Source organism: Pantherophis guttatus, chromosome 3 (genome assembly GCF_059756535.1).
Source record: "Pantherophis guttatus breed Tessera chromosome 3, ASM5975653v1, whole genome shotgun sequence".
Classification (NCBI taxonomy): Eukaryota; Metazoa; Chordata; class Lepidosauria; order Squamata; family Colubridae; genus Pantherophis; species Pantherophis guttatus.
This window is the reverse complement of record NC_142065.1, coordinates 65,044,643-65,061,359: the sequence shown is the minus strand read 5'-3', so window position 1 is coordinate 65,061,359 and position 16,717 is coordinate 65,044,643. Positions and strand designations below refer to the sequence as shown.

Here is a 16,717-nt window from a genome sequence, read left to right as displayed (position 1 = left end):
CCCCTTGTTTTGTTTTTCTCCCCCCAGCCATTCGTGGGGATTCAAAAAGATTCCAATTTTGGGATCTTTTTGAATACCACATATGGGCAGGGGAACCGGGGGTGGGGGGGGAGGTCCTTTTCCCAATTCCTGCCGACGCGATTCCCCCAGTCGCAACTAAGCGGCCTGTCAAGAGGACTAAAGGAAGCATTAAACCGCTTGATTGCTAGTCTTGTGCATGTTGTCCTTGTTTGGCAGGGAAGCCTTTGTAGCCTCAAGCCTAGGAAAAGAGGCTTCCGTGCAAAGTCCTGTTTGGGCTGTAATAGTGAAAGTTGATGAGTTGTGACTTCTCTTTGTCACCCGGTCTGTGCAGACTGCAATGTAGTTTCAGGTTTTTTCTTTTCTTTTCTAAAAAGATGCTGATATTGTATGTTGTTTTTCTTTGCTGCTGTTTAACCAAGGCACTTTTCTCCAATCCTAATACACCTGTTAGTAATTTCAATGGCTTTGTTTTGAGGCTGTAGCAATAACTTTTATTTCACTGTCCCTTTTTTTTTTTTTTTAAGTTGCTGGGTTTTTGTGTTACAAACGGGACATAAGGGCAGAAGAAATTGCATGATACTGGGCTCATAAAAAAAAAACCAAGCTGAATTATTCTGGTCTGTGAGAAAAATATTATGGCACCTGTAATTGTAGGTCTGTATGAATACCAGCAAAACTGCCAAAAATGAGCTTGTGAGGTTTTAGATTTCTGTCTGAAAGAACCTCTGATGGTACAAAAATATGGATATGAGGAAGAAACCATTTATTAAAGGCAGTTCACAAATTTACCAAGAAACATGTTTAGATGAGATTATAAATTTGTGAATTAGCCTTTAATAAATACCTAGAATCTTAGAACAGCAAAAACAAAAATGTACTATTTGGCCTGATGTCATATTTCTCTTTTCATTCTTTTTTGTCTAACTATAATTATTGGAATTTTGTTTAGAAAAAGCCAGATTCTCTCATGTTTTTAGAAATATATGGTCAGTCATTACTGCTTTGTCCTAAGGGTAGTATGTATCATCTGATGCCTTCAGGATTTACTAGCCTACTGTTTCGTTTAGTTTACAGTCTCCATCTTCTCAATGACTCATCATCCAAAAAATACTACTTGGTTGTCTTGGACATAATTTTGTCCCAAAAAGTTCAGATGACTCTGGATTTTTATATTACAGTTCCAAATCATTACAATCATTAAGTGAGGTGACCACATGATTGTCTCACTTAACAGCCTCCACCTTTACTCTCCCCAGTATGGTGGGTAAGCAAAGCACAAGATGCCCAAGTTCTGCAACAAACTGGGTAGGGTGTGATGGAAGGAGATGGGGGGGGGGCTCTGCAGTGTACTTGTAATCAGTTGTAAGGGCGAATTACTGTGGGGTGCTGCAGTGATTGTAAATTTGAAGCCAAGTTGCAAGTAGCTTTTGGGATTGGTCCATTGTAACTGGCCACTAAGCAACTAGTCATAAATCTTGGACTACCTGTAATCTTCCCCCCACAAACAGTGGAACATAAAATGGTGTTTTTTATCAGGGCAACCTGGTCTATGCAAATATGGGATGGAGCATACTGCTTCCGCTTTCACCTTTCAGCCCCAATCCAGGAACCTTCGCAGACAGTTGCTTTCGCAACAAATTATTTTTATGTTAAATTTTATTTTTACCGACAAAGAATCTATACTAGTCTCTCTTTATTTCTTTGTCGGTAAAAATAAAATTTAACATAAAATAGTAAGGTGCCATCAATTCGGACCTAAACCATGGGCAACTATGGACAGTTCTCACCATTTCCCCAACAATAATCTGAAGTTCTTCCAGAGATATTCCAGATCCCATCTATCCCTTTTCTTTGTGATCTTCTCTGCCTCTTTCATGTCTTTCCAAGCATACTAATTTCCTTCATAATTTATTCTAAAGTACATGCATAAAATATGTGAGTTTTTCTTCACCTCAAGGAAGGACTCCGTCTGTTTCATTTAGAACCAATTCACGGCTGTTCTTTTAGATCATGATGCTCTAAATAACTGTCCAAATCCATAGTTTAAAGTTATCTTCTTTTTCTCACTTTAACTGAGTGACTGGCTTTCACGGCCATACATTATTGCTTCCCATACGTACATTATTTGTCATCATGATTCGGTATTATTTATAAATGTGGTTTATAAATAAGTTGCCAATGGAAAAATAATTGCTTTAACTGTTTTGTTCTCTGTTGTCATAGTAGTATCCTTAAGCTTGATGATCTTGTTTAAGGTTGTAATTACCTTACTCTAAAATTTGTTCCCTGTTGCTCATCTATCACATTGTTTGCCTTTAGCTGCTCTTGAATGCAAGAAAACAGAACTGTCTGCCCCTTTCATCTATGTAGTCAACTGTGAGTTAAGTTAGTTAACATTACCTTTTTTGTTTCAATGTGTATTATCACAGGTTTTTCACTATCCATTTTTGTTATAATGATTTTTTTAAGTCATCTTTACTCTTATGTAAAAAAAATAGTATCATCCACATGACACAATTTTGATTCCAGCTGTTATCTCTTCCAATCCAACCTTTTTTATAAAAGATATATGCTATGCACATTTATTAAAATGTATTTGCAGTTAATATAGATTCTTCTTATTTTGAACTACTCTGTTCCTTCAAACATCTTATAGTAGCTTCTTTATTATAAATTGTTTCTCAGAAAAACAATCAGGTGTCTTGTTACACCTGTTAGCTTTAATCTATCTACCGAAACCCTAGTTGGCCTGATGTTTTAACTGGACGAAATGGTATATCATAGGGCAACACTTTTTGAACCAAGGTACCTCAAATGGGCCAATTTACAGAATGAATCCAAAATCCGGGATCCTGCAGAATTGAAATTTGGCAAATGATGTGAAACATTTATAGATAAAAATTATCATAGAACATTTCCTGTGGTTACTCCTGATTTTTGACTGATAGTCCATTGTTCAACATGGACTATTTTCAAGGAAAATACATCACTGAATATTTCCCTGAATTTTTAAGAACTTTTCTAGTGAAGGTAGTGCATTAGAATCTCTGCCATTTTTGAAGCATTGAGGAATATGGTAAGTAAATTCTCTGGAACAATGACCCAACAGGTTATGGGTTTAGTATATTCTATATCAGGGGTGTCAAACTCGATTTCATTGAGGGCCTCATCAGGGTTGTGTTTGATCTCGGGGAGGGGGGGTGTAGGCGTGGCCAGGGTGGGCATGACCAGTTCGACATCACTTGTGGTGGCCTGAGCGCTCTGCAGAGAAAACAGGCTCCTGAGCTCTGTTCTCAGCTGCGACAGCCTCCTGCAATCCTCTGCCAGTGAAAACGGAGCTCGCGAGGGCCGCACATGGCTATTTTCACTGGCAGATGCACCACGGGCCAGTCCTTTGCTGTTTCTAGGGGCCAGTCCCACGGGCCAGATCTAAGCACCCTGTGGGCCGGATTCGGCCTTCAGTTTGACACCCCTGTTCTATATTCTACTTATGAGCTCCATGACCAAAGACATTGTTCAAGTCCAGAGGCATCATGGACTGGCCACGCCCACCCCTGCTTTAGTGAAGGGTGAAAAAGTCGCGATATGTCACGTGCCGACAACGTGATGATACGAATTTGACACTCCTGTTCTAGTCAATAAAAGCAGGGTAAATACCTTTCTTACATGTTTTTGCTGCTTCCATCATCTATCTTGTATAACACTCTGCCGATTTATCAAATATATCTGTTCCAATGAATGATGATAATCTGTGAAAACTCTTATGTAAAACTTGATGAACAGTGCATCAGTTTATTAATGTACATTTTTTGCATCTCCCCTCAATCTAAGTATATATACGTTTATCTTTTTTTTTTCATTTCCAGGCTATGCTGTCTTGTTCCTTTTTTCTGAGACAAAGTTGTTAGCTCTTTGACTATTTTTTCCTGTTATTTTAAGCAGATCAATGAGGATTGCCCATGTGTCTTATCTTTTCCAGTTTTTCAGATGGTCTATTGTCTGTCATATCTTACATTCCAGTGAGTTCCTAAATATACAATGTTGCAAGAAATTTTGTGAACTCTAGAATTTTGTATAACTTGCAATACTACAACTGAGTATGTGAATACTACAACTGAGTATGTGATTTTACTAACAGACAAAGAGATACTGGTTAAATAAACAACACACACAACTGTGTCATGTGTTTATTGACCACATTGACCCTACAATATCTACTGTCTATTAGAAAAGGATATGAAATTTTAAATTTAGTAATTGTAGAATTGTTTTAACTCAGGGTAGGCTTTGGCTGTCTTGCATATACTGCCTGGATGGAATTGGGACTGCCAGAATTGCCATCATAATTCGATGCAATCACATGATGTTGCACCTTTCAACAACTGCATTCTTAGTGATGACATTCTTGGTCCCAATTGAAATTATTAAATGAGGACTATTTGTAATAAATTCCAATCATAAAATCACTTCAATAGAATGTGCTGAATCTCCTGGCCAAATGTCTGGGGGAACCAGCCAGGGCTTCAGAGCTTTATGAAAGGCCAACAGAGACGGGACCATTCAGATCTCTGGGTGACTTCTGTTCTGCAATGCAGCCACTTAACAGAGAAGGTGTGGCTCCTGGATCCAACAAAATGACGTCATTTATGGGAGGGAACCTGGAGCATGCCCTCTCTGCTAGATCTGGTGAATGAGCAAAAACAATGAAAGAAAGGTGGTTCCCTCAATTTGCCTGGCCTTATGCCATGTAGGAGTTTATAGGTAACAACCAGCAAATTAAATAGTACTAGAAAGTACTACTAGGAAACCAGTGCAGCTCATGAGGCAGCGGTGTTACATGAGTGTAACAATGCCAAAAACTGCCCATGCCGCTGCATTCTGGACCAGCTACAGCTTCCAAATGCTCTTTAAGAGCAACTCCTATAGAGCACATTACAGTAATCTAAACAAAAGGTGAGTAATTCATGAGTTAACATGAACAAGGCCTCCAGTTCAGAAATGAGCTGTGAGTTCAGGAGAACCCCCAATGTTGACTGGGACCTTATGCCAACAGATAACCTTGTCCAGTGTTTTCATGTAGATAGTAAATAGGAGCAGGGAGAGAAAAGAACCCACAAACAAGGGCCTCTGGCTTGACCTCTTCCGTTATCAATACTGAACTAGAACTGGCCTTGAAAGAAGAAAAGAGAATCACTGTAATTTGGTGCCTTCAATCTCCTAGACTGAGCCAGAAGAATACCATGCTTCAAGGCCACTAAGAGATCATGGAGGTCTAGAATGGATACATTAACTCCATCCCAAATCCACCAGGGTAATCCATAAGCATGCCATCTCAGTGCTATAACTGGACCTGAATCCTGTATAAAATCAATTGCTTAATTGTATGCCATGTGTTTTTATATCCCACAACTAGATATTTACTTATTTAGCACATGACATACAAGGCCAGGGAGACTATAATGTTATGCACACAGTAAAAATCCAGGCAGCCAATGATTGCTAATCCATTTGTTGCACCGGTATACCATAAGAAGACGAACTAGCTTCACGCCGACTGGCCTGCACTGTTCTCAGTGGAAGTTGGCTCATCTGGGACTTTCCTCAGCCAATCGTGTCCAGGCAAATCTGGTGCTGGTTCCAGCTCCCCACATTGAATGCAGCCAGCAGTTTCCCACCACCAAAATGGCGGTACCTATCTAGCTACTCGCAAACAATGCTTTCAAACTGCTAGGTGGGCAGTAGTTAGGAACAAGAGACAGGAGCTCACCCTGTCCTGCAGAACTGGACTCGAACCAGCAGAGCAACCACCAATTGCTTAGCACATTCAGCATCATTAAGCCTCTGTATCACCACATCCCCTACTAGATAGACAGATCCTGACTAAAAAGGGTCCAGATAATCTTGTTTCAAGACCCTCTGGAACTATAAGACAGCAACCTTCCCTGAAAAGGAAAGGTTGGAACCTTAAAATAAAATAAATCTATTGAGTCAAGTGATGGTCTCTTAAGAATATGGATAGTTGTATAATTCTAAACTTCCATCTTACCACTATATTCTCTGACTAGAAATGTTTCTGTTATTCTTCCCCCAAGTGATTTTCCTACATGTTAACCATATTGCCCTCTATTAGTTCCTTTCCATGGTTACTCTTAAATAGTCCTACTTTACAGTAATTTTTCCTGTGATTTCTCTGATCGTGTTAAAAACATATTTCATTAAACTTTCATGTTATTGTTGATAGGCTTGATCAAAATATCTTTTCTTTTTTGCTTGTGATTAGAAATCTCTGTTCAGTGATGGTTAGCGTTTCTTGTTGTCTAAGACTCTTAACTTTGCCTTGTTTCATTTCATTTATTTGTGAACATGGTAGCTTGTTCTGAATACATATGGATATTTTGCTCTTTGAAATTTTGTATTTTGGGTGTGTCTGTTTCAGCTTTCACAATGTCTCTTACTATTTCCCATGGCTCCCTGGGTTTTCTTTCAAATAACTGTAATTTCCTTACAATGCTTTTGTCTTCTGATTTGCATGTCTTCCAGCTCAAATTTTTCTGCTACATTTACTCTCTTTAGCTTTCGAAGCCTAATTTACTGTTCCATACTGAACAATGTTCGCACCTGGAAGTGTGCTGTCTCATTTGATTGCACCTCCCCATTTGCTCTTTTCTGTTATGTAATCAGTTTGTTCAAATGTTGTCCCTGTAGTGATATCCAAGTGTAGAGTCGGTGTCACTTGAAGCAGGTGTAAGTAATAAAATAATTTTCTTTGCAAAATTCTGTTACCTACATCCTGTATGATTTGATTTGCCTAGTGTAATTTTTCCAGAAATTTTAATTCCTCCGTTCTAATCACCTATTACATGTTACGAATATTACAGTATCTCTTCTTGTAATTTGTCATAGAATATTTAAGTATCTCCATCATTGCATATATTTAGCAAGGTTAGTTTTGAATGTCATTGCTAATACATTTCTTTATGTGGTCAGACCCTGAATAGTGCATGTAATCATCTGACCTCACCAAAGTTTATTTATTCCTAAAATATCAATTTTAATTTCCTTAATTTCTATTTGTCAGGTTCAAGTTTTGAGTATCAGAAGCAAGCATTGTCAATGCTTCTCATATTCCACCTTGCAATTGTTAGGAGCCTTGTAAAATGAGGCCTCTTTTATCAGTACTGACATCATCAATGAGATTCTTGCTTGTGATTTTGGTCTGACCATATTGTCACTTCTAATTAATACTTTCACTCATTACTTCACTTTCATTCACCACATTGCTCTTACTGTAATTTTCACTACTGTCACTACTTTTACATATCAAAGTTTGATGTTCTTTTCCTATAACTAGTTGTGGCCACAAATGTTTTTGCAGACTTTCATCTTGTATACCAGTTACAACCTCTCCTGGAATGGTAGGCATATCACTTATGATTTGGTCACCTGGATTGGACTATTGTGCAGTGTATCTACCTGTGGGTCTGCCCTTGTAAAGCATATATAAGTTGCAACAGATCCAGAATGTAGTGATGGATGCACTTCAAGATACCCACATAACATCTTTAATCTGAGAGCTACACTGGTTGCCACTGTATTTTATTTAGCAACTGTTCTTCGGATAACAGCCATTTCATTGCAAACAGTATTGTTTTCCTTGAGGAGCTCCCAATTATTTAACAGTAATTAGAGAAATTCCAAATTAAAACTTCCTACAAAAATGCTCTATTGCTATAATAGCCTATATACAGATGATAGATATATATATATATATACACACACACACACACACACACACACACACACATTGTATTTAATAGGACAATGCATGCTCCAAAAATGAATTGAGCAAGTGTGTCAAAACTCACATGAACCCAGCACTTCTCTGCTCTTTATTAAAGCAGCCCCTCTTTATTCAGGCTTTTCTTTAAAAGTTTGTAATCAGAGTTTTTTCAGGCTTGCACAGACTCCTTTAACGAACACTAAAAAGATACTTTGGTTGTGTGAGGTCTAATACTTTTAATGAATCATTTTCAAAGTGCATATAGCCCTAGATTTGACTGTAAGAAACATATGAAGCACGGTAGAAATATACTCTGCTTTTAGCCATTATCTTAGATCAACCACAATATACAGAAAAGTAGAGCAAGACCTACTTTAGTTGAGGCATTAATTGACATTAGAAACGACACTCCCCCCCCCAATATATTTTGAAGAAAAACAAGCAAGAGTTTAGATTTTTGCTGCATCTTAAGATGTTCTGTCCTTATCTGTGCTGCTCACATTGCCCTGTGGGTGCTTTTGGAGGCAATTCTCTAACTGCAATGTGTTCTTTCGTGCTACTGAAGTGCAATATGAATATTGCATTACTTAATACTCCCTCTGTCATTTCCTTGTTATGTTTTCCTAGTTTCCTGCTCTATACTTCTTGATGTGTATTTTAGAAACAGGAACCATTAGCGAAAAGTACAAAGGCTATAAATGACACGGTGACCTGGCTCTGGAAAGAAAACCTATGACTAGCAGTCACAGGTTTTGAAACTTGTCCGAGTACACAGTGATTTAAAATAGCCTGTTCAGTGAGTAGCCAGTGTGCAATGAGTCCCATTTTGTTTTATCTTTTTCAGATACTTGAGGTTTTATTGGAGCTTTATTGCTCTATTGTTAAACTGATATTTGGCACTACTTTGTACAGGTAATCCTCAACTTACAACCACAACTGAGGCCAACTTTTCTGTTGTTAGGTGAGATATTTGTTAAGTGAATTTTGCCCCATTTTATGACCTTTCTTGCCACAATTGTCAAGTGAATCACTGTGATTGTTAAATTAGTAACATGGTTGTTAAATGAGTTTGACTTCCCTATTGCCTTTGCTTGTCAGAAGGTGGCAAAAGGTGATCACACGACCTTTCGACACTGTAATTGTCATAAATACGAGTCAGTTACAAAGCGTCTGAATTTTGATCGTGTTACTGTGGGGATGCTGCAAAAGTGTGAGAAACAGTCCTAAGTTGCTTTTTTCAGTGGCCATTGTAACTTTTGAATGGTCACTAAATAAATTGTTGTAAGTCGAGGACTGCCTCTAATGAGTTAGTTGGACAGCAGAAAAAAGAAGTGGAAAAAATATGCAATTCCCATAGGCTACATTAGTTGAAAACAAATTTAGGAAGTTTTGTTTTTATAACAAATTGTTGCTTATCCTTGATGTCTGTAATTCCTGGGGCTGCACCTGATACAGAAATAGGCCTCCTTTATGTTATCAGAATGGAGAGTCTGCCTTTACTTTTCCAATGTGGAATGTAAGGATCCATTTTATATTTGTAGCAGTTCCTAATTATTAATGTCTTTGATACTATGATCTCCATTTTGAGACTAGCAATAAGACTTGTGGCTAGAAAACCTGGCCTGATGGTTGGATTCCTCTGCTTCTTTTCCCATTCATTGCTTTGTATACATCTTAATGCCAAGCAGTTTTAATTTAAACTTCCATCATGGATTAAGAGACATATAGCCCAATGTGTATGGAAGGGCATTCTATTAAACTGGAAGAAGGGAAAAGTTCACATGGTTTTTGAGTTAGTCTTACTGAAGATCTTCTCCAATTTCAACTTTGTGTTTTATATGAATGATTTATAAATTAATTGAGATGCAGCAGCAGCAACTTTTTTACTACAGAGCTTTAAATGCTTTGCTAAAGGTTACATAATAAATTAAGTCAACCTTTTTTTCAGTTCATTCTTTATTGGAAAAATTAATTACAATGATTATTTACAATATATTTTAATTATAGATAATCTACGTACTTAATTTTCCAGCAAATAAAGTTAGAGTCTGATAGATGTTATTGAATACTAAGTTCACTTAGACTGGATTTGTTTATCTCATTTGTGTCAACATGCAGCTACATTAAAGACACTTGCTTCTGGGCAGAAATAATATATCTTGCTTCTTTCTACTTTAGTGTTGCATTCCTTTTCTGCTTGCTTTTTTCTCCCAGCTTGAATAGTTTCCTTTTACTTTTAGTAAAGAATATCTATCAAAAAGGTGTGTGAATGAACGGCATATAACATAACGGCATATATAGTATAATAGAAAGATACAGGTGTAACTCGCAGAAACCTCTAGGGTGTGTGTGTGTGTGTGTGTGTGTGTGTGTGTTTGTGTGTGTTTGTGTGTGTGTATTTATTTATTTAATAAAATTTATATGCCACCCTATCTCCGAGGACTCAGGGCAGCTCACAACAATAAAACAACCAGTTAAAAATATAAAATACATAATGTACGTATATAATTTATATTAAAACCCCCAAAATCTAAAAATATAGATTTTATATTATAGTTTTGACTGGTTTAGCATCTGTAAAACCTCTGTCTTTAGAGGAAATGTCAAGAAAGTTGGAAAAACACAGGTGGTTTTCACCGTAAGGACCACTTGTACAGTAACCCTTCAAATATATTTACATTAAACTTTACAATCACAAAGATTAAAAAACTAATAAAGAATAAACAAGTTAAAAGAAAAGATGCAGAAAGTAAAAAAATGAAAAAGAAAGAAAAAATAAGAATATACTAAAGAAAAAGAAAAATATATAAAGTGTCTTCCAACTTCATCACAGCAAATACAAACAAATTTAGTAATCAGTTGAAATATCATACAATATCAGTAATTTACCACTTCCTCTGAAAATACAATTTAAAAAAATCTCTTCTTCCTACATCTTATTTATCTATAAATAAATTTAGCCAGGGTAGCAAAAGTCCATTAAGTGTTCTCAGAAATATCGGTAACATATATTTTAACATAAACCTTCATGTGCCTTCCCTTTACTTTAGCACAGTAATATCACTTTCTTTGAAAATACAACAAGTATCTTCTTCCCATATATCATCTTTTACCTATAAACAGATCTTTAAAGTCCGCACAGTCAAATGGCTGCGATTCAGACAACTGGCTCATTATGATGATGCAGCATTCCGCGGTCACATGATTGCCATTTGTGATCTTCGTTGCTGGCTTCACACAGAGTCAACCAAGAAGCTGCCAAGAGGTCACAAACGGCAATCATGTGATGTCACAATGACATTGCAAGATTCACTTAACGATGGCAACCAGAAATGTCGGAACTGTCGCCACTAAGCAGCACATTACGCGACAGCACATTTTATGACCATGTCACTAAGCAATGGAAATTCCAGTCCCAATTGCCAAGAGCAATTTATATCTCTTACAAGGCCATTATGGTAACTGCCTGATTATCCACCCTTGCTTATAAGCAAAACTGGGATACAGTAGGAGAAATTGCATGATAGGGAAGGTGCTTGAGACCACATGAAAAGAGTATCTCTGAATGGATAATCCTTTTTGCTTTTTATTTATTTGTTATTTATTTTATTTTATTTTTATTTGCAAAACAGTGGCTGTACATTGGCTCCTGATTTGTGAAGCATGATCATCTGGTTTTATAAATTATCAGTGTAACAATTATACATTACTTTTGTACATGTTCTCTTTAAGTATTCTATATTAATTGAATTAATGTTCCCCATATTCTCTTTAAGGTTTGTTTTGTTTTGCTTTTATTATTTTGAGGAAAAAAATATGTATAGAAATTATTTGTAATTTCTAACATATACAAATATATATATATATATTTTTGAAAAACAATATGGTTCATCTATACTACAGTATGCACATATTAGGTTCAATAACAGTTCTCCCAATTTGGGGTGCATTTTGATTTTCTTACTGCGTCTAGAAATAGCAAGTAGACAGAGCAAGTGAATTCAGGTTTCTGCTTATAATGAAAGCTTTGTAGTAATTAGTATATTAATTTTTTCAGTACAGAGTTGGCATGTTGCCTTTTATATCTTTTCTTAGCTAGAACTCACGTATGGCTTTTTTCTCAGCAGAAGAACGATGAAAATGGTAACTGCTCTGGAGAAGGTATAGAGTTTCCTACAACAAATCTTTATGAATTGGAGAGCAGAGTATTAACAGATCACTGGTCCATACCATATAAGCGGGAAGAGTCTCTTGGCAAATGTTTAATTGCATCAACGTATCTTGTAAGGCTAGGTAAGTTACCATTTTCTTTTTTTAAAAAAAACTTTAAAATACTTCATTTTCTACTAATATTAATAAAAATAATATTCAATTGCTGTATTGCTGGTAAAAAATAAATCTTTAGTATTTTAAAATCACAGTTAATTTTCTTTCCTTATTCCTTTTTCATTTTTTCTACTTTGGGGTATTTCAATTCTTGTTAAAATATCTTTTTATCTCTTTTTTTCCCTTTTATTAACATTTCTCTAACAATTCCCCTGTGTGTGTGTGTGCGTGTAAAATGCATACATACACATGTATACTAAATAATACAAAAGAGACTTTAATAATAAGTAATCATGTTAAGCTCTTTGTGTAATATAATTTGATGTGTGTCATAATATTTTTCTTTAATGTTATACTCAACTTGAAAATGCCAAATTTATGCTTGAAATATTGACATACAAAATTGTAATCAATTTGGTAGAATACCCATATACTCTAAGCCAGAGGTGTCAAACTGAAGGCCCTGGGGCCAGATCCGGCCCGCCGGGCAGCCCTGGAAACAGCAAAGGACTGGCCCGCGGTGCCTCTGCCAGCAAAAATGGAGCTCGGGATGGCCATAAGCAGGTTGCAGGAGGCTGTAGCAGCCAAAAACGGAGCTCAGTAGCCAATTTTTGCTGGCAGAGCACTTGGGGCACCACAGGTGATGTTGAATTGGCCACGCCCACCCTGGCCATGCCCACCCTGGCCCCTCAAGGTCAAACACAACCTTGATGCGGCCCTCAATGAAATCAAGTTTGACAACCCTGTTCTAAGCTATTTAAATAATAGAAGATTAATAATATTTAATTGCATTATATAAACATCTCTATTGAAACAATGCAATCTATCATGATTTATAACAACATAATAAAAAGGAAAAAAACCCACAAAAATCACTGTTAACTTCTTGTGTTCCATTTATGTGTTATTAACCTTTTAAACAAAATACTTTATGAGTAGAAATAAGCATAACATTTTATATAGTGCTGGCCATTTTAATTTTATGTTTTTTATCTTTTTAACATAGAAACTTTTTAATTAAATGATTTTTATTATTAACTAATTTAACAGTAATATTTGACATGAACATGCTTGAAATATGCAGACTACAATATGTGACATAAACACTGGCTAGCCACAATGGAAGCATATTTTGCACTCTTTTGTATATATCCAGAGGTAATGATTTTGTGCTGGTTGGGAAGATAAAGAGTGCAGCATTGGTTATCAATGGACTTTGCTGTTTTTTTAATTATGAAAGGCCAATTCTGAAATTATGAAGTAGCTAAAACTATTTCCTAGTTATTTGAGCATGATATATAGAAAGAGAGTCAAACAGATGCAGTGGGCCAATTCATATATGTTCATATATAAACTTCATAAAGTTGGTGTGATGGTAAATATACTTACAAGATGTAGTTATGTAGTCAAACATAATATGAAGTATGGAAACAATTCTGGTTTTTTTGCTTAGAATAAATCAGAGAATGAACTCATATTCTAGGCAGAAGTTAGAATCCTGTTGTGCTAAAATTGACTAACCAACCACCTGTTGTGCTTTAGTAGCTCCACCTGCTAATGGATAGACCTAGCAGGTATGAAGCAGCATATTTGCCATTTAGCCCATCCTTCTGGCATAGACTGTGACATGCTACATGCAAATAAGTATTCACATCCAACACAGCTTTACCTATCTGTTATTGATTATGTTCACATAACAATAAACCTGAGTTTTTGAGAATTTGCTTATCCAGATTCCAAGTAAGCATAGAGTTCATGATGAGGCTTCTGTTTGGCTTCTTCTGTCATCGGGAGTGGCTAAATCATCAAGCATGGCTCTGGTTTGTTTAGCAGTATGAATCAACTAGTATTCTTTGTTGGTTCGTCTTTTGAATTATTAAACCAAGAACAAAACCTAGCTTTTAAAACTGACAGCCATATCATGTCTTTCTGAAATATGATGCAACAATCTCTCGTTTGGGTAGTATTTGTCTCCCATGGGAAACTGAACAAAATGTCAGCATATATCATCATACAGCAATCTAAGTTGCTATTACGGGTAAAATACTATACAGGTAGGATCTGGATTTTACAAGCCGTGGAAATCATTGAACCTGGAGATGTGTGCTAAGTTGCCACTTAAGAATACAGTAGTTCTTGTGGATGCTGAGTGACCATATTTTGTTTAAAAATAGTACTACTATAGTTGTGTTCAACTGCTAAACCAAGTTCTGTGAACATAAGTTCTGTACCACTGAAACTTAACATATACTAGTATATAGTAATTACTGGATGATATATGACACTGCAGAACTCAAATTTCAAAGAACAGTTTTACTTATTTGTATGTATTTGACAGCATGGTGAATACTGAATACTGTATGTAGTTTGTTCAGAAATTACTATAATATTTGTCTGAATTGGAGGGATGGAGGAAATAATGTCAATAGGCAAAGATGCAACTGGATGTAAAAAAGTAGTGGATATGGGATACATTTTAAAGTTATTCCAAAGATTAGACTTTAACCATTTTTTCAACAGCATTTTTTCCTCTATCTCTTTTCAATTTCTTTGTCCAATTACTTCCTCTTGTTTCATCAATCAGTCAATCAGAATAGAACTGGAAGTGACCTTGGAGGTCTTCTAGTCCAATCCCTTGCTCAAGCAGGAGACCCTATACCATTTCAGATAGGTGGCTGTCCAGTCTTTTCTTAAAAACCTCCAGTGGTGAATAACCTACAGCTTCTGAAGGCAAGCTGTTCCACTGGTTAGGACTGTTCCATTGTCCTCACTGTTAGGAAGTTTCTCCTTAATTCCAGGTTGCTTCTCTCTCTGATTAGTTTCCATCCATTGTTTCTTGTCTTGCCCTCTGGTACTTTGGAAAATAAGTTGACCCCCCTTTTTGTGGCAGCCCCTCAGATACTGGAATACTGCTATCGTGTCACCCCAGTCTTTTTCTCTAGACTGGCCATACCCAATTCTTGCAACCACTCTTCATATTAATAAAAACCCTAACTTTTTCCAAAGTCTCAACCTCTCCATTTCTCTTTACTTTACATCTCTCTTTCCCTACACTCTCCCCCTCTCATGAGACAAATATTTGTACGTCTGAATAATATTGATTTCTGAGTGTGGTATGTATATGACAGAGATAATTTTTGTAAATGAGATAGGGAATTATTTATAAGTGGATAATTAATTTTGCAAACATAACTAATTCACTTATTTTTTATCATGTAGATAGGCAGGTGTTGCTATCTATACACATGTAATGATATATGCACACATATATTGGGAGGGGCAGAACTGTGCAGAAGAAACTGGGCATGCACTGGGTTCTGTGTGTTTGTGTTTTGTTGTTTTTTTTCTATCTACTCTTCCTTAAAGGAATCATCTTAAATTTAGGTAAATATATTCATTGTCTTATGGTATATCATTATCTAAACTTTTCTCTCTTTTAGTAAATGTGGTATATCATTATCCTGGGGTTTAACTATAAAATAAAATACCAATAAAATACATAAATTACCTCAGTGATTCAAAATTCCAAATATTTTGATCTAGGTTCTCTTTTAAATCTCTTCGTTATACCATCTTATTTTCTATTTCAGTGCTTTGAAATTGAAATAAATGAACTGAGCAACAATTTACATTCATTCAGATTTGGAATATGTCTGTAACAACTCAACTAGCACCAAATATATTAAGATTTTAAAAGCATCAGCGCTCTGCTATGTTCTAGAATATAGCATATTTATTTCTTCTATATTTCTTTATTAAATTATTATAACTTTTTAGTTATTTTTTGTTCTTATATTTCTTAGTATAGAATAGTTTGAATTCTAACTTCTTATTTTTTTTCTTTTTTAAATAAGGACTTTCTGATTCTGATGAAAATTGCAGGAGATTTATGGAGAGATGTATGCCTGAAGCTTTTAAAAAGGTAAGTGCAAAAATAAAAATCAAATTTGAATTGCTATAGCTGGAATTGGAGATAGTCAAAACTGAATTGCTTTCATTGTCAAGTTTCCGAAAGATGCCCTAATTAATTCATGAGCCATGATCCAAACTTCAAAAGAAATATAGTGATTTATTTGAAGCACCATTCCGGCAATACTTGGATGCAGTCAGGACTGACCTCACGTAGATTTACATTCCCCTATGACCCTGTCTCTCCCTTCCCCCCTGGCCATGTCATAAATCACATTCTCCAATTAACCACTTTGGCTGGCTATGAAACCTAACACCCTCCTTCTGACTGCGATCAGAAAAATGTATGGAATTCACTTCAGTTCTCCCTCCCTCCTGCTCATGGCAACTTGAAAGCTTTGCAAGTTGACATTCATTCTGGCAACAGTGTTGGATGAAAAAAACACCCATGACTTTTCTAGTTTGAGGATTTATTTAAGATTTTATTTTCACTTAACCTGCTAAGTGAAAATAAGCTTTTTTAAGACCGGAAAAATGCAATTTAAATGTCAAAGGTAGTAAAATCACTTTCAAATTCTCTTCCTCTAGTATCTTCAAATTGAGCTCAGTTGCTGATAGTTACATGAAAATAGCCCTGCTTTTGACTTCCTGTCAGCTTCCCCATAGAATTTCCTTGTGGGG

At 36.1% G+C, this 16,717-nt stretch overlaps 1 protein-coding gene across 3 annotated transcripts in view; it reads left to right on the top strand.

The window, feature by feature from the left end:
- USP24 (ubiquitin specific peptidase 24) overlaps window positions 1-16,717 on the top strand; it is a 78,040-nt gene that overhangs the window by 4,687 nt on the left and 56,636 nt on the right. For 2 of the 3 annotated variants that reach the window (XM_034415162.2, XM_034415164.2), the window contains exons 2-3: window positions 11,926-12,094; window positions 15,982-16,049. In XM_034415162.2, coding sequence (XP_034271053.1) covers window positions 11,926-12,094; window positions 15,982-16,049 — 237 coding nt within the window. The remainder of the gene's footprint in view (window positions 1-11,925; window positions 12,095-15,981; window positions 16,050-16,717) is intronic. The other variant, XM_034415163.2, reaches the window with a different exon arrangement.